At 35.7% G+C, this 17,191-nt stretch overlaps 1 protein-coding gene across 1 annotated transcript; it reads right to left on the bottom strand.

The window, feature by feature from the left end:
* Positions 1-442: 442 nt before the first annotated feature.
* On the bottom strand, positions 443-10,534 carry LOC100367721 (Y+L amino acid transporter 2-like). Its single transcript, XM_085500644.1, has 10 exons — positions 10,036-10,534; positions 9,201-9,326; positions 4,848-4,947; positions 3,139-3,183; positions 2,334-2,457; positions 2,033-2,136; positions 1,326-1,422; positions 865-1,014; positions 603-783; positions 443-507 (listed from the first exon to the last, which is right to left on the bottom strand). Exons 1-10 carry the CDS (start codon positions 10,532-10,534, stop codon positions 443-445), a joined length of 1,491 nt encoding a protein of 496 aa, XP_085356770.1.
* Between the last annotated feature and the right edge of the window lie 6,657 nt (positions 10,535-17,191).

The raw sequence follows: 17,191 nt of genomic DNA, 5'->3' as shown, positions 1-17,191 counted from the left end.
TTACGACAAGAGATTGATATTCAGAGGTTCTGTGCTGATTAGAGAACACAGAAAAAGTCAGAGTGACTATATTTCTCTATATAGTTAATATAAATCAGTGAAAGGGCTAATCTTATATTCATATAATTTCAAAGAGCAATTATTAAACTACGTATATGATTCTTAGAAAAAAATGTTTCAATCTTTGCCAAGAATATCAAATCTCTAGATAAAATACTAAAGTCAATTTGTTCAGCCCCAACAATCGAACTTCTATAATACACCAATGCACAACCAATAAAAGAGCACCATTTACAGACAATGGACCTCTAAACAGCGTGGCGATTCTTGCTCGATGAATAACAAGCTTTACACAGAAAGCGAGAAAATAAAAATCACGAAATATGATTAAACGTATTTTTGGTTCAACGTATATCGATTTGAATGCAAACGAAGTAAGGTATTATGGCGTGTTGGTATCTGTGAGCGCAACCTGTAAAAACATCTGCCAAAACCAAGTTATGGATCCTATGAAAATAAAAAACATAACAGAATTATTATTATGACTAGGACATTGTCAGTTAATTACAAAGGAATAATTTATTGCGCACAATATAACTTACCCATTATTTGCGAGATCTTTTTAAAACGCTTCTTTTTATGAAGCACTCCGAGGAAGTATATTGGTGATCCAGTCAGAGTTATAGCCAATCCAATAGAAGAAACAATTGGAGTTGTATAAAATGGGACAACAACCAAAAACAGTGACATTAGGATGAACAAGCCTGGTATTACTAGAGGGAGCTATAACGAAAATGAAGTAATATATTAAATCTACCAACGAACAATGTTACAGGTGTTCTAATGTGTTGGTATTATATTTACCTTTATAGGGCGAGGCATATCAGGCTTCTTCCATCGCAACCATACCATCCCACATACAGCAAGACCCGTGGCTAACCAAGACATGAAGCTTGTGTAATTAATAAGGGTGTCAATGTCCCCGACTTGCAGCATAATCAATGATATCACTACCTAGAAGTGTCAACGGAATTCTCCAATGTAATTCAATACATAAAACACAAACATAAATGGGCATGTCGTTTATATCTCTATTTATTACTGATTTGAAACATGTACATAAAATATGCGGACAAAGTATGCACCAATTCATGAGTTCCTGTTTTTCGACCCACGCAAAATGGGATTAGGATTGTAACACAGTGGCCATTGTTTTGAATCAGCTTTACTATTAATTTCACGTTGTAGATGGATTTTATATGTTTAAAATTAATATAATTAGGATACATATTCTTGCTAACTCGGAAATAATGCAATAGTCTTACATTAAACAGAATTGCTGGAACTGGTGTGCGATTTTTTATATGTATCATTGCCAACAATTCCGGAAGCTGGCTTTCTCTCGCACAGGAAAAGTAAAGTCTGTAAAAATAATAATAATAATAAAATTGTAATTTAATTATAGAATAAAAACACATTCAATACTGATAGATATTATTAGTACTAGTCAATGAATATATTTCAAACATTATTTGATATTTGTAACATATATATTTGTAATATACATATATATATATATATATATTTATATATATATATATATATATATATATATATATTTATATATTTATATATATATATTTGACATATATGGCATCAATTTGTGGGTATGCCACGGTTTGGATTTTATGTTCGTAGTTAGCTGTAAATCCATGGTGTATTGATGTGAATCAACTCAAATATAGGTTTTAGAATTTTGGATTGATAAAAAGGTGCTTAAATATAAAATGCACTTTTATAATACAATCTTCGTTCATTTATCATTTGCTAAAACAACAAAGAAGGGTTTATGTTCATCCTACATCCCAGATTACAGGTACTCAGACTTCATCATTATGTATATCGAGTCTGCAGAACTATTACGTTCGAGTAGTAATAATAATAATATAATAATGGTAAAACTAGTGACACCCAACAAAAATGAGATTACTATCACTGACAAATTTCGCGTTATGTATGCTTGTTATATTACCTTCCAGCACCAAAGATAGTCGCATTAGTGGCACCCAATGTTGATAAGGCGACAAATACTGGCATAATCCAGGCCATCACGCCTAAAGTGGAATCGGCAAATGTCTGTAAATGAATTAAATTTGTTACCATGTATGTACCAAAGGTAGTAACTAACACACTAATCACAGAGCAATATCATCTGTCAACACCTATTCCCTATCTGTTCAAGTACATTTGTAGAATGGCATGTTTTTCATCAGGGTAATATCTGGGAGATCTTTCTTTAAGGTAAGAGTCCCGCCATATTGTAAAATACTCACCACTGCGACTGCATTTGACACTAATAGCTCTTGTGGAGACATGACAGTGAAATAGGCGATGTTAGTCAGCAAATAAATACAAGTAATCATGATTAGAGCATAGACAACAGCTAACGGCAAATTTCTGTAAAAATTATAAAAGTGATACAAAAAATAATTATGAGGAAATCTTATGGATTACAAACTACCTAACCGATAGTGGTAGCAAAGTGGTTAATGATATCAGTTTCACTCTTGTCCAGGCTGAATGCCAAACAAAAAATTGATGCTTAATGTGCCACGTATAAAACTTATATTAGTCTTTCATCCAATTGATTAATCATGAATAATGGGTATGCTTGAGAACAAGACTACACATAGATTAAATGCCACATAATGAACCATGTTTGCACTGACTAGACATGTACTTCCCAAATGAATGTTGGTTTATGTGGCATATGTATTGTGTGTAATTGCGCAAGGGGAGGAGAGACAATGTCCGAGATATCATTTGACAAAACATTACTTTGTTTAACAATCTGTATTGAAAATACAGGACCTTGGCAGAAATTGGAAGAATAACATAATCATTGCAAATTATAAAAAAAAATGAAACATGGGAAAAACAAAATGGCAGCCATTCATACATTCTGAACTAAAACGAAATCACATGTTCCAGCCATAAGAAATGTCAATAAAAAGTTTGAATACAACCAGCCTGAGACATGTTTATATGTTGTGGGACAAACTCAATGGCAAAGGAAACGGAATAATGAAATAAGTTGGTTATCTGCACAAGGCAGAACATGGAATCAAACTCGTATACCTTTTCACGTTCTTCATTTCTTCTGACACAACATTCAAAGAGGTCCTAGCAACATTTTTGTGAAGAAAATAATATGTTAGTTTAGTCACATTTGAACATTTATCTGCTGTTTTTGTCAGTCAGATATGAAGATTCTCATTTTGTTCAGTGTCATTAAACAGTGCCTCGAGCTGTATTCTGCCGCTATATACGTTCTTTTGATTCGTTCATTGGTTGATTGATCAATGCAGGCTTTATAAAATGGAATTGGAATGTTTTTGTTTGTATACGTATTAGGTATTAGGGTAAGTACTTTTTAGCTATCGGCTAATGTTCATAGGAAATAGTGATAAAAATACAGGGCAAAGTCTCGGCAAACGAGCAATTCTCTCTGGTTCTCCTTTCCCGGGAGATGTTGCATTAAATCCTGCTTGACTTGACTTTTCATCATCAAGTCTAGTCTTTATAGCAACACTAGAGCAATGTCTCAGTCCACAGCGTGCTGTGATAATAAAGACAAGAAGACTTCTGTTTTGCTGAGCCATCATCCAAAAGCAAGAGGAGTGCAGTTTGAAAGAAGTTTTCACATAATGCGTCTAGTACTAGATTAATGCTTCAGTCAATAAACCCACCAGAGACAGTTTTAGCAGTTGCAGCAACCATTTTTCACTAACTCTATTCTCTTCTCACTGTTCCAGAGTAACATTGTCTGGTTTTGTGACAGAATCCACTAGTACTGAGTTGTTGATTTATGTTTATCGACTATTAGTCATATTGATTTAGCCATGCTATTTGTACTCTGAATAATTATGTTAATACTAGGGGAACATTCAACCCAAAGAACCAAATGCAAACTCGTAGTTTTTACCCTGGCCCATGAAGCATCACAGGTGTGATGTGTGTGATAGGGTGCATATCTGCTGCTTTCCCAGACAACAAAAATGTGAAAAGCTGACTGACAAAAACAATTTGTTCTTGGTAATGTGGGTAAGTTGTAAAAGGCATGAGAGTGCTTCCACAGCATGTTCGGGCATGTTTTCGCCACTAAAGGATCGTCTATTCCCCCAAAAGTGTCCTCCTGATGCTTCAAATGTGCTTCGGTTGTGCATAGTCCATTGGTTTGTCCAACCAGAAATTACATAGTTTCTCTTGACAACACTGCTGATGTAACAGATGGCTACCAACTTCTAATAAGCTGGTTTCATCACACAAAATATCAATAAAATAATAATGCATATGCAAAATGTGCGACAGAATATTCATTTGAAATCTTTTGTTCAATCCTAGGACAGAAATGGCACTGATTCCAAACTTTACAATACGTTACAATTCTTATAAAAAAAAAACTGAGCGAAAATACATAATAAAATCCCGCCTTTTCCCTGAGCATTTATCAAAAAAAGTGCTTTCAAGAGAATTTTGGAATTGCCTAGAAGGATGTAAGTTTTTTGAAACTTCTGCCATCGGGACGCTTTGAATAACCTTTACATACATATTGGTTATTAAATGTTATATAATTGGGGAAAAAATTTGAGTACTGTCAAATGTTTAATTAGTTTGAATTAATATTTCTCTGTATAAGATAAGTATTGCTTTTTCTAGTAATATAATTATTCATTAGCCGTTCATAATAAATGCAAAAAATAAAGCATGGCATGTTTGTTATACCATAGACTATTACAAGATTATTTTATAGACCATATAGCATGTTTGATATACAATTAACTTACCATCCTGAATAGGCCCATAAACCTGAATACATCGCCAATGCAATGTCTCCAGCAGATGTGGTACTCCCTTCAAAACTTTTCTCAAAGTTTGTTGCGTGGCCTGTCCATAGAAAATTAAAAGATATTGAAGCAGTTGATCTGATGGCAAATTTTCTTTTTCCGAGTTAGATTAATCTCCTGAATGTAATGTACTAATATACTAAGTTCAATATAATCTGACACAGTGCAGTTCACTGGTCAGACTGGTTAGTTGCAAACATTAGGTGTTTTTGTTACACCGCCCCATTGTTGTTTAATTGACTTGATATTAAATTAAGAATTGGCCAGAATCTTAAATATCTTAAAATCCCAGACCTCAGGGATTGTCCTGAATCACACGAAACTTCAAATCATCGCCTGTGATTCTGCTTGTACTTTTAACTACTAAAATAATGTTTCACACAACATCTTTCAGTATTTAATCAAAAACATTGCATAAACTTATGAATACTTATTTGGTTTGATGAGTGAGTAATGCAGTGCGTATTTTATATAATACCTTAATGTAGACAAACTCTGGCAGATATTCACAGCAGAGAAATTAGTTCTGTTGTGCATATTAATTATTTAAAAGAAGGCAGTTGCACTTTTTTATATTTAATTATTGTTTCTTTCAACAAGTCAACCAAGTCCCTAAACTATCAAGTTTATAATTGTCAACAGTGTAAAACAAAAATATAGCAGTATACAAGTAACCTGTAGAATACTGTGTGGGTAATATTTTTTATATTGATTTTTGTTGCATTTGCAGCAAATAGTTACCAAACAATGAGAAATCCATAGGATTGAATATACCCCACAGCTGGCTTCACATGCATTGTTCATAGTTCTTATGGTGCTTACACCAGGATTTAATTACAGCACCTAGGCGGTATGTGGTTACAGCTTAATGTTCGAGTAATCGCAAGAAATTGACATGACAATAGAAATTCATTAAAGACTGCCACTCCCATACAATTAACAGCGAGTGAAATTCCTGGGATTGAAACATATATTTTGAAGTCACTGGTGTAGGCAACGAATAACTGCAAGTTGACATAAAGACGAGGTAGTTTATTTAATCAGTGGTCAACTAGAGGCTGAAATTATAATTAATTTGTTTATTTCAATTTCTCCTGACGTCAAATAGAATACACTGGTGAAACATGGTAGTAACTGTGGGTGAAAGGATGTTTTGGGGTGTAGTTTACATTGTATATAGAGTGGTAGGGTCGGGTGTAATGTGTTCATTTCCAACTATTATGAAGTCACGTAGAATTTCACTTAATTTATTTTTTCTGACATGTTTTCAAGCATTACATGTGAATCCAATTTTCACTGCGCTGTGTCTCAATAGAGTATGAGGGAAATGACATATTCCCTGGAATTTATTTCAGGGGAAAAATGTTTTCAGTGATAATGAAGTATTATGACAGATACCCTCCCCGTGGCTTTCATTGCGTATGGAAGTTATTTTCACGAGTGATGCGGTGTATCCTGCTGCCGTACTTTCACGAGCGAAGCCACGGGGAGGGTGTGGGGTTCTGTTATTATACACATGTCCCATATTTGATTATTTCATATTAAAAAAAGAACGTGCAACAAACCGGGATAGAAATTTAGATCGGGGAACCCAATTGCCCATTAATATGCTCCAAGACAGTGCTGCGACCTAGCAACGCTTGTCAGTGTAGAACGCGTGTCGCTGTACGTGTGAAAATAAAATAATCAGACGTCTAATTTAAGTCATTGTCCGAATAAATAACTCGTGGATGTTTAAGCGCGGTGGTCGTAGCGCAGCGCGTGTTCGAATTTCATGTAAATAAACAATGTATTTTACACGCGTTGTATACGTCGCTATGAGTCCCATATCGAACAGGACGCGACACGACGACTGTCGCCCTTTAGTTGGGACCACGACAGAACCAGAACTTAAACTGGGCGACTACGATACACGGTTGATGTTGAAGTTAAAAGTTCCTCCACAGATCTGTGCATTGGCAAACATGCCGTGCTACTGCAATACTCCACTGACGGAATGACTTTCGTTGAAATCGGTCGTCGCTGACTCGTGAGCTGCACACTACAACCTCGTTTGTGATGTTGCTTGCTTGTCGTGGATGGACTGAGTCTTGGTTACCGGTTAAATTTTGCTAATTTGGCGTTGGTAATCTTTATTTGGAACTGAGTAACGCCGCAACGTCGCCAACAGAAACCTCATGGTATATCGATGTTGATGGTTGCGGCTCCATATTAATCGGAGATTTTACTGCGGGTCCAGGCAGCGGGTGGATCTTCCGAGAGCCCTTCAAGATTTATAAAACTCAGATTCCAGGTGGTCAACAAACATTAAGTTCTTCCAATCCTAGCATTCTATGTGATGTACATCTAACATGCCAAAAATGATGGTGAACGATTTGAACCTGACAAAAATACTTGAAATAGATACCAGGAAGGGGAGGGGGGTAAAAGAAAAGTTATATAACATTTTATTATTCAATAATTTATTAAAATACATAAGTTTGTCCAACTCCCTGTGATACAACACCTCAGACATAGCTCATTGTACTCGGCTTGAGTGTGGGCAAAAAGTTACTATTTGAATTTTTGATATCTGTTTTCATTAATGAGAAAGTTGACCCCGAAGTTAGAGTAACTGTTCAGCAGGAATGGCTTTTTAACTCTTCTGTGATTTTTTTTTGGCTTGGCTGATTTTGTCACGGTTCATACTTGACAGGCAGGTCGTACCATCACTAATTGGAAAAACAATCCTGACCCACCGCTACCATGGCAACAGCCAAAGTCTTGTAATAGCAGTGCCCAAATGATCATGCCTTTTATTGTGGCTACGTTGCGCACTGGTAAGAGATCACCGGCGCCGACATTGTTACCACTGTCAACGGAATCCCAACGCAGCTTTGAACTTTGAATAAAATGTAAATGCTGCCTCCAATCTAGAAAATACTATCGCAAAACGGTTGGAAATAATACATTTAACGGCTGAATACGTCCTAACAATAAAATAAAGTGACTTCTAATGACTGCCATGTTATTTTGCGAACCTCGTATAAGGTGCCCGGTTTTAGTTATAAACAGACGTTAGCTTCACGTTCATGTCCCTTCCATGATAACAGCCGAAAACATATTGCTTGTTTTTTACCGGTTTTCATTGGCAACCGAAGTATTTTTATTTTGTAAACAAATTTTCGTCTGCTATTTTTATTCAGTTCAAATCGTTCAGCAACATTTTTGGCATATTAGGTGTACATCACATGGAATACTACGATTGAGAGAACTTGATGTATGTTGACTGATTTTTATCATAGTACGAAGTACCAGGAAGTTACTCAGTTCCAAATAAAGATTACAAACGTCAAATGAGCAACATTTGACTGGTAATCAAGATTCATGTAATCCATGGCTAACAAGCAACATCACAAGCGAAGTTGTAGCATGCAGTACCAGTAAGTCATCCCGTCAGTGCAGTACTGCAGTAACACGGCATGTTTGCCATCAGCATTGTATTCAAACGAATCACGTGGTGTGCCGTTCTCGTTCAAACCCGGGATTCGATCAATAGGGTAGTCCCATTAAAAAAACACATTGCAAATCATGCAAGTTCAACATTTTCAAACCAATATACTAAAACAGAAATGCTCAGAGATGCAAATGAAGGATAGATATTACTTTTCACTATACACATCTCTGTTGATACTATCCCTCACATATTCTACTCCCAATTACTCCTGCGTAAAATGGACTAGCCTCTTCATGTTGACATTCAGACTAAAATCACGTGACAGGCTGTTAAAATTGGCTGTTGTATATTCTTTCGCCGGTCTGGAAAATGTGTTTAATTAGCTCACATTCAAGCAACAATGCAGATTTCCCAGTGGGAGTGAGACTATTCGACTCTGCCACTAAAAAAATAGGGGTGTTTTCAGCAAAAAACGAATAACCCTGGAATACACACAATATACTGAATTTCGGAACAAATCGTGCATTACTTACAGCAGCAGAATACCACAGAAATATCAGACGAAACATGAAAACACTATATATTGTATTCCAGCTTGAACCCTCTATATTGCAATTCTAGGAATTAACCCCATAAGTGCATCCATTTCCCACCTTGGTATCACCCACCCCTGAAAACAAACTCTTAATACCACGCTGAAGCATTTGGTAATAAGTATGGAAATATATCGGATTACATATGACTCGTCTATGACTGTGCTAGTTTTGAATCTTCCCACATTACATTAGTCATAAACAATCACCAAGGTATGTCATGTCATGCAATTAGGTCTAAAAATGGTAACATTAAATACATACCTTGTGCTAGGTACACTAATCCTGTAACAATAATAATCGTGGTGGCCAGTATTTTAGAATATGACAAGAAGTTATTCAATCGAACACTCCATCGTGCACTACAAACATTCACGAATGACAGGAAAACTGAAATTACAAACCAACAAGGAAAACAGAATTGTGATGGATTATGTTTTTGAAACAGGTGCAATGGTTTTACATGTATAGCAATAACAAATAAAACATACTATTACAAGCTTGTTTTCTGGGAATCTAGAATACATAACAAATGATGAATGGATGGATACAAACAAAAAATAGACGATCTTTTCTTTGTAGGTGAAATTTAGTAATAAAGTTTTGTTGTGCAAAATATATTAAAGTGTGACCAACAAATTACATACAAAATAATTAATATTCATGCTCATCGATTAATACTACATGTACTTTATTAATCATAATGTTCCTAGTGTTCGAATAATATAGCAGGAGGTCCCTAAAACATAATAGTACAGCAACATATCCAAGCAAAATTTGGCAAGAAAAATACTAGTCAGTGTATTCCTCAATCAATACTACATGTGATGTATTAATCTCAATTTATTCTATATAATTACATGAATAATTCATGCAGTAATATTTGAGTAAAATAAAACACAACAGACACCAACTATTACAGTATGTGGCTGTGAATGACCTGTATCGCAAGTACAGACATTTTTTCAGGGTCGACGCAGTAAACACAATGAATGTTCAACGCTTCATCAGAAATGTCGTTCTAAATTATCAAACATTTATATAAAATTTAACAGCTTGAAATATAACCGTAGGGTGAGATAATTAAAATCGTACTTACGGACACCAGCCACAGCCAACAGTTGTCTTGTCAACTGTGATTGACACTCATAAAACACGGGATATAAGATATAATCGGCGAACACTAGAATGATAATGGCTACACTGGTGGGTTTCTCTATGACCATCATCATCCAAAGATGCAGGAATGCCACAAAAGGCCCAAACGCTTCATATAAGTAAATGGTTATTCCCCCAAACTTGGGAATCGTTGTCCCCAGCTCTGCATAGCACAGACCACCAATGAGAGAAAATATTCCACAAACAACCCAGATCACCAGAGCAAGCCCCACTGAGCCAGTGTTGAAAAGAACGCCCTTCGGTGATATAAAAATACCAGATCCAATAACCATACCTGTGACTAAAAGAATTCCATCAACCAACGTTAACCGTTTTTTGATACGAAAAGTTTCCTCCATTTCATTGGCATTTCGTTCTTTAGCTGGTACATTTCTATGTGAAAGGCCAGGAGATTGACTGTTGACTGTAACGTTAGCCATGTTGAAAAACAGCTGCTGTAAAATGACAAAACTTGGTTTATACAGTTATATTGGCCAATAAATCAATATATAAAAAACGCCCGATGAAATAACTCACAATAATACAAAATCACTCAACTGCTTTATTGTACGTGTAAATTTCACTTGTTGTATACTATTGAATGGCAGACTTGTGATAGCTGTGTAATGGAATAGTTCATTTCATGAGAGAACAAATTGCAGTACCCCGAGAAAGACAAAGTCATTGTATGAGATGAATTCATTAATGAATGAATGAATGAATGAATGAATGTATGAATGAATGAATGAATGAATGAATGAATGAATGAATGAATGAATGAATGCAACTTTGAAAGAACCGTGTGTAAGGTCCGAAGCGTTTTACCCTCATAGGTTTTATTATTACACTCCAAATGGCCAAATACAACGATGTTGCTCTATTTTTTAAGATATGATTTGCACATTCCGGAGTAAAAAATTACTAATTTTAAAACAGGACATTGACCGTCTGCCTCAGTCTACAAGTTAATTGATTAGTTCCCAGTAATAAAATGGAGAGACGCTGATGAGTGCATTTGCAACTAATGAATACTACAATCCAGGCTTATTTTACCACAGCTTTCTTGTTGTGTATGAAGCAGAGGTTATATGACGACAGTCCGAAGGTCAAAATGTCTTGCCAAGGCCGTAATAAAACACTGAATACTACTACAGTATGATAGGTGGACGGCCACACAGCTTATAAAAAACAAGAGTGACCTTTAACGTCAAAAACTGTGCACACAACTTTTTTTTCATATATGACTTTTTTAAAAGTTGTAAAGAAGAACGTCTTTGTGACAGAATAATCAATTGAGACTCTCACACATATTTAATTAAGGAGGTGGTTTCTTTTCAGGGTCACCAAACACAATTGTTGTACACATGATTCGTATTTTGACAATTGCAACTCCCATATAACTGGAGGAGGTAGCTATTAAAAGTTCTAATTTGGCAGAATTATTTTTCAGGATCACCAGAGCCGTAAAATAAGTTACATATGCCCAATCGATCGTTGATTGCAGTATATCATGTCCATATAAGACTTGCCTTATAATGATATAAATTTCATAATAAATATCCAGTTTTAAAATTACTTTGAACTTTGATCACCAAAAACGTGAAATTGATACGTAATTACTACCTCATACTAAAATATGTTTGGATATTTAGAGTACTAACAAATTTCCACTTCCTGTCCGGTTAGACCTAAAATACACCACCAATATTCACTTTTGAGATATAATTGTTGGTATGTGTTGATTCTTTGATATTTTATCTTCGTTGTGCTGTACTTCGTTTAGTAATTCTAACTTCCCAGTCTGCGTAAAAAGGGCGAGTTTTGCGATTTCAACATTGAAAATTCATTTACTTCATTATTTGTTGAGGAACGGCCGCTTTGGTATGTGGTCTGTAACTTGCAAAGTCCCAAACTATATAAAAACGATTTACTCCCTTGCTTATTGTGACACCCTCAAATCAACTGATTTCCATTCCCCTCAAGAGGCAAAATGGTATGTGCCTCCATTTTATGCTACAACCTAAAATAGTCTTTTTTGCCACGGAAGTTGACCTGTTCATTTGACTTCAATAACGTTTCAGTGGTTGTCGCTGTCGTACTCTGAGTCTTGCCGATAACATTTTGGTTCAAATTCACTATCTATAACCGAAGAAATTCAAGAAATCTTTCATTTCTTTGGCAAATAACATGACGGAAATCAAATTAGCTTAACAATGCATTTAAAGGTTGTCGCCATTTTATTCGACAGCTTTCCACACCAGTGCCCCACCACAACTAAAACAGTTAAACCTTTGTTGGGAAATTCACATGCATTAAATTGTCTTTTTAAGTCGCGTACCATAAATTACGTTTTAGAATTCCCCAAGTTTGTTCCAGAAAACCAGATCATTGATTCGTTTCAAAAACGCTCGTCGTGCAATTCACGTTTAAAAAGTTTTTTACCTTTTTCACCTATTCCCCCACCAGCATGAATTACAGCACTAATACCGAATTCTGCTAAATTGGGCCAGGGCCGTTAAACGGCAGTTTGGGTTTTTAAATAAATAAAATGGGACCAATACATCGCCGGCAGTTTTTTAAGGTGTTATTTTAATCTTTTCTGATGCCTAAAAGTTTAGCCGTAGTCAATGACGCGTATTAAGCACATATTGCATGGCCATGAGGGCACTAGTATACGTCTATTTTCCCAAGGGGTTGTGTTGGTACTCCACAACCCCGAGGAGAAAATAGATGTATACTAGTGCCCGAGTTAGGCCATGCAATATGTGTTTTATAACACATTACACATTCATACTAGGAACGTGCATAGATCGTCTGCCGTTTTCTTCTCGACGTCTGCTAGCGGTGTCCCAATTTCTTCACAAAACGATGTAAAGACGCTTCTAGAAAACCTGATTGCGTCCTTCGGCTTCGGTGCATCTTTATTTTCTACTAGTGTGTCAAGATCTTCTCCTGAACTGAAGCTAATTCGTCCAGTCTTTCGAGGCGAACCATCGATATCAGCGACCGAACTAGCAGACGACAAATTGGAAATCACACGCTCAGGTGACGAGTGACGTCATCGCCGGGCACTAGTTGATGTACTAGTCTCTGTAGGGAACCAGTAATTTTCCTGCCGCTACTATGGTAATTTAGCCGATAACACGTGATCCTGTTTTGACCAATTACAGTACAGTATTAACGAGTGATGTTTATTGCGACTAGCGTGAATGGGTAGCTTCGACAATGAGCTGTTATTGCTGTAAACAATGTTAAATTATTCTTCAAATGCTCAGTTTAACTATTTCTTTTATTTAAAAACAAATCATGTACCTTTACCATCAAAATCCCAGCAAAAAGATCGTACAACCATATCTGCAAATCTCTTCCATGCTGCGTTCAATAGCATTAACATATTCACATGAGCTATGGTAATTTGAACACGTTGGCATCATCCATCGTTTTCATTGGTTAATTATCAATTTGACGTGTCAGGTCAAAGAACACCGTCCAGGTCAAACCATGGTGAATATTCATTTCTACAGCATCCAGTGTTGAAAATGCGAACGGAATCATTCGCTTATTTTAATCATTATTAGGTAATAATCAGCAATCGTGAAATGCAGCATGACCGGATTGCGCTACCGCGAACATTTGCTACTAAGTAATGCAGTTGGGTTCGTTTTTATTTAAAACTTGTGAATAATAAACTTAATAAGGGCCCACCATCCGTGAAACCGCCCAGGGCGATTTTTCGGATGGGCGAATTTACTACAGAATCCGGTATATGTTCCCTGGGAATCTATAATCAAGTAATACAAATGGTGTCACTATGCAATATTTTTGGTGTAACTTTACATTTACAAAACATTTAAGTATGTCCCATAAGAAAGTTTCCCAATTTTCTGCCTAAACATAATTTCAATGGAAGAATTCAAAAGGTAAGTAAAAAATACAACATATTTGATGAAGGTGAGACATTTCACTTTTTAACGTAATCAACATTATCGTCTAAAAATGTCTAAATTAGACAAGCCTTTTTTAGGCAATTATTGGGGTAGTTTGTTTTTCTCCGTTGTTACCGATAATATCGTCTAATAATTTCTAAAAATGTCTAAATTAGACAGGCTTGTCTGGGAAACTATTGGGACAGTTCGTTTTTCTCCGATATTATCGATAATATCGTCTAATAATTTCTAAAAATGTCCAAATTAGACATGCCTGTCTGGGCATCTATTGGGACAGTTAGTTTTTCTCCCATATTCAACATTATCGATAATATCTTCCCCAATAGTTGCAGACACATGGTTCTCTAACTTAGATTTTATTATACGATAATATCGGAGAAAAACCGTAACACGTGTTAGTGATGCCAACATTTCATTAGATTTTATTAGACAATAATTATCCGATAATATCGGAGAAAAACTTAGATTTTATTAGACATTATTAGACTATTGGCATCTGTTGAGGCCTCACTGATCTCTGCGTGTCCCGGAATCTATCGGGTCGCTATCGCTGATGTAAAAAGTCTCTCACCCATTGGTTATTATCACCGTTTTCGTCGCAGGTGGGATTCACGTCCCAAACTTTGGTTCCCAGGCACCTCTAACAAACAACCTATCTAACAGCTTGGTTGAATTGATGATAAGCAAACAATCATGGTAGATTGGCATTATGGTAGACCTTATGCATAATTATTTACAAGTTGCTTCTAATTTATACTAAAGAGATTTTTGGTATGTGATGGTTCTTGAATATTTCAGCTTCGTCGTCCTGTACTTCATTTAGTAATTCGAACTTTCCAGATTGTGAAAAAACGGAGAGTTTCTTGTTTTAAATATCGAAAACGCCTTGGCTTAATTATTTGCTGGGGACGGCCGTTTAGTTACATACTTTCAGCACATCAACCTAAAAACGTTAGTAAATCAAATTCACAGGAAGTTGACAATCCCTATTACTGCTAAATCAACAGTTGTGAACTTTTTAGCAATGAAAAATATTGATTACTTTTGTGCACTTCCGGTCCGATTAGACTTAAAATACACCGCGAATATTCACTTTTGAGATTTTTGGTATGTGTTGGTTCTTGGATATTTCAGCTTCATCGTTCTGTACTTCATTTAGTAATTCGAACTTCCCAGATTGTGTAAAAACGGAGAGTTTCTCGATTTCAATATTGAAACCGCCTTGGCTTAATTATTTGCCGGGGAACGGCCGCTTAGGTATGTGCTATGTAACTTGCAGCGCATGTACCTGAAAATGTTAGGTAATCAAGTTCACAGGAAGTTGACAATCTCTAATATTGCTGAATTGCCAGTTGTGAGCTTTATCAGGATTCCCGTATGAAGTTACACATCAATCTAGCAAGGAAACATATTGATAACTTGTGTGCCGGTTATATAATAAAATATGAAATAATTAATATTTCATCTTTGTTAGTATATCTTTATTCATTAAAATATGTACACATCATATCTAATTGGGGTGGGTATTGCCAAGCAACTGACCGCAAAATACGCCTTTGAGAAGTGTGTGACTCCTCTCACCGGGGCCTGTTTGCCAACGAGAGTCGATGTCACAATTTAAATCCTTGGGGCAGGGTCCGTGGTGTTGATTAGTCAGTATACAACGAACATTAACACACCACGCATACAGACAGACAAGGTGCTGACAATGGTTGAACAGTATCAACTTCAAATACTTTAATACAATACGAAGAGAAATCCTGACTCAACAAGCAGCATCCAAAAGATGCTTTGTTCCCTCTATTTAACATTAACAACATTCAATAACTATACTGCTTGCAATAAGTACTTTAACCTGACTAAATTGGGTCAAAACAACTCACTGACTACACTATCAGCCAGCAAGCTAATCACTATATCAGTCCTAATCGTACAAATAATTCACTTAACTATATTAAACTACAACAACCTGATATACATGTATGCCCAAAACAATATACATGTATTGTTCCAGCATGCCCTAGCTATCTTACAAGCAGGGTCTAGTCAGCTCAAACTAAACAAATTACATTAACCGTTTTAATCCAACACGATCTGTGTAAATATACAATATCATCTGAACAGTACCTAATTATAATCACATGCACCATATTAACCTGTCACAGCCTCTCACTTTAGACTACCTTAAAGTAGACAATATTAATAGTTTCAATAATATGAAACACAGATTACTACATAGAAATGCTCTGTTAAAAGAACAAAACGTGTATCTCTAACACTCATTAAAATGCTTCAACGCAAAACACAGGGAGTCTACGCACAATTAAATAAATCTAGATTATGCTTAAACAATATGATTCATATGCAGCTGGCCGCTACAGAAATTACACTGGTACTTCACAGAAAAATTCAGCAAGAAGAGGATAGTATAGTCAATGCTATGTCCCCGTCCCAAGAAATGGTAGCATCCAAGCTATCCAAAGTAAAGCTGAAAATTTCACAGCAATGGTTACTGGGGCAAAAACAACAGACTCATGCCATCCACTAATTACTTTACAAAATTTACAACGAGAACTCAATAGCTTTACCGCTATCGTCAGTTTTCATTAAATGATAATACTACAATAATAAAACTATATCAAACAAGCATATGGTATGTTTAACAAAATACAGCAATGTCACACGATGTCAAAAGTCGCCAACTTGTTCACAACGTTCTGTACAGTTCCGAAAATTCAAATTCAAACCAAAATTCATTTTGTCGTGGTGTAAGTCCTCACTCGCAATGGGTAACAATCGCAATGTAAAATGACACAGTGTCATTACTAAATGTCAAACATAAATGTCGTTTTTTATAAAAAAAAAAAAAAAAAAAATACACGCACGTTTCACTATACATAGGTTACGATACAATGCTTTCCATTTGTTTCTTTAATTATGCTGTAAAAAATTAAAAATAAAATTTGAAGAATTATATCGAGGTCTCAAATTAATAAATGTTCCCAGGGTTCATTTCACAAATTTGCATAACCTTCTCTCCCGAAAAATAAAAGTGGAGACTTCAAGAGAACTAAGTACACATTCTTGTATTTGTAAACATGGACCGTAGTTCTGGATCCGTCAGATATAGCAAGAAACTACATATTTACA

This window comes from Saccoglossus kowalevskii, chromosome 6, assembly GCF_978046115.1.
Source record: "Saccoglossus kowalevskii chromosome 6, keSacKowa6.1, whole genome shotgun sequence".
Lineage (NCBI taxonomy): Eukaryota > Metazoa > Hemichordata > Enteropneusta > Harrimaniidae > Saccoglossus > Saccoglossus kowalevskii.
The sequence above is the reverse complement of the archived record's forward strand: the minus strand, read 5'-3'. Positions and strand labels throughout refer to the sequence as shown.

Bases quoted from the DNA above. Each gene is read 5' to 3' on its own strand.
- LOC100367721 (XM_085500644.1), bottom strand. From the start codon at position 10,534: ATGGCTAACGTTACAGTCAACAGTCAATCTCCTGGCCTTTCACATAGA. The intron at 2,137-2,333 runs GTGAGTATTTTA...ATTCATTTACAG, and splicing joins TGTCAAATGCAGTCGCAGTG to ACATTTGCCGATTCCACTTT. The intron at 1,423-2,032 runs GTAATATAACAA...TTATTTTTACAG, and splicing joins ACTATCTTTGGTGCTGGAAG to ACTTTACTTTTCCTGTGCGA.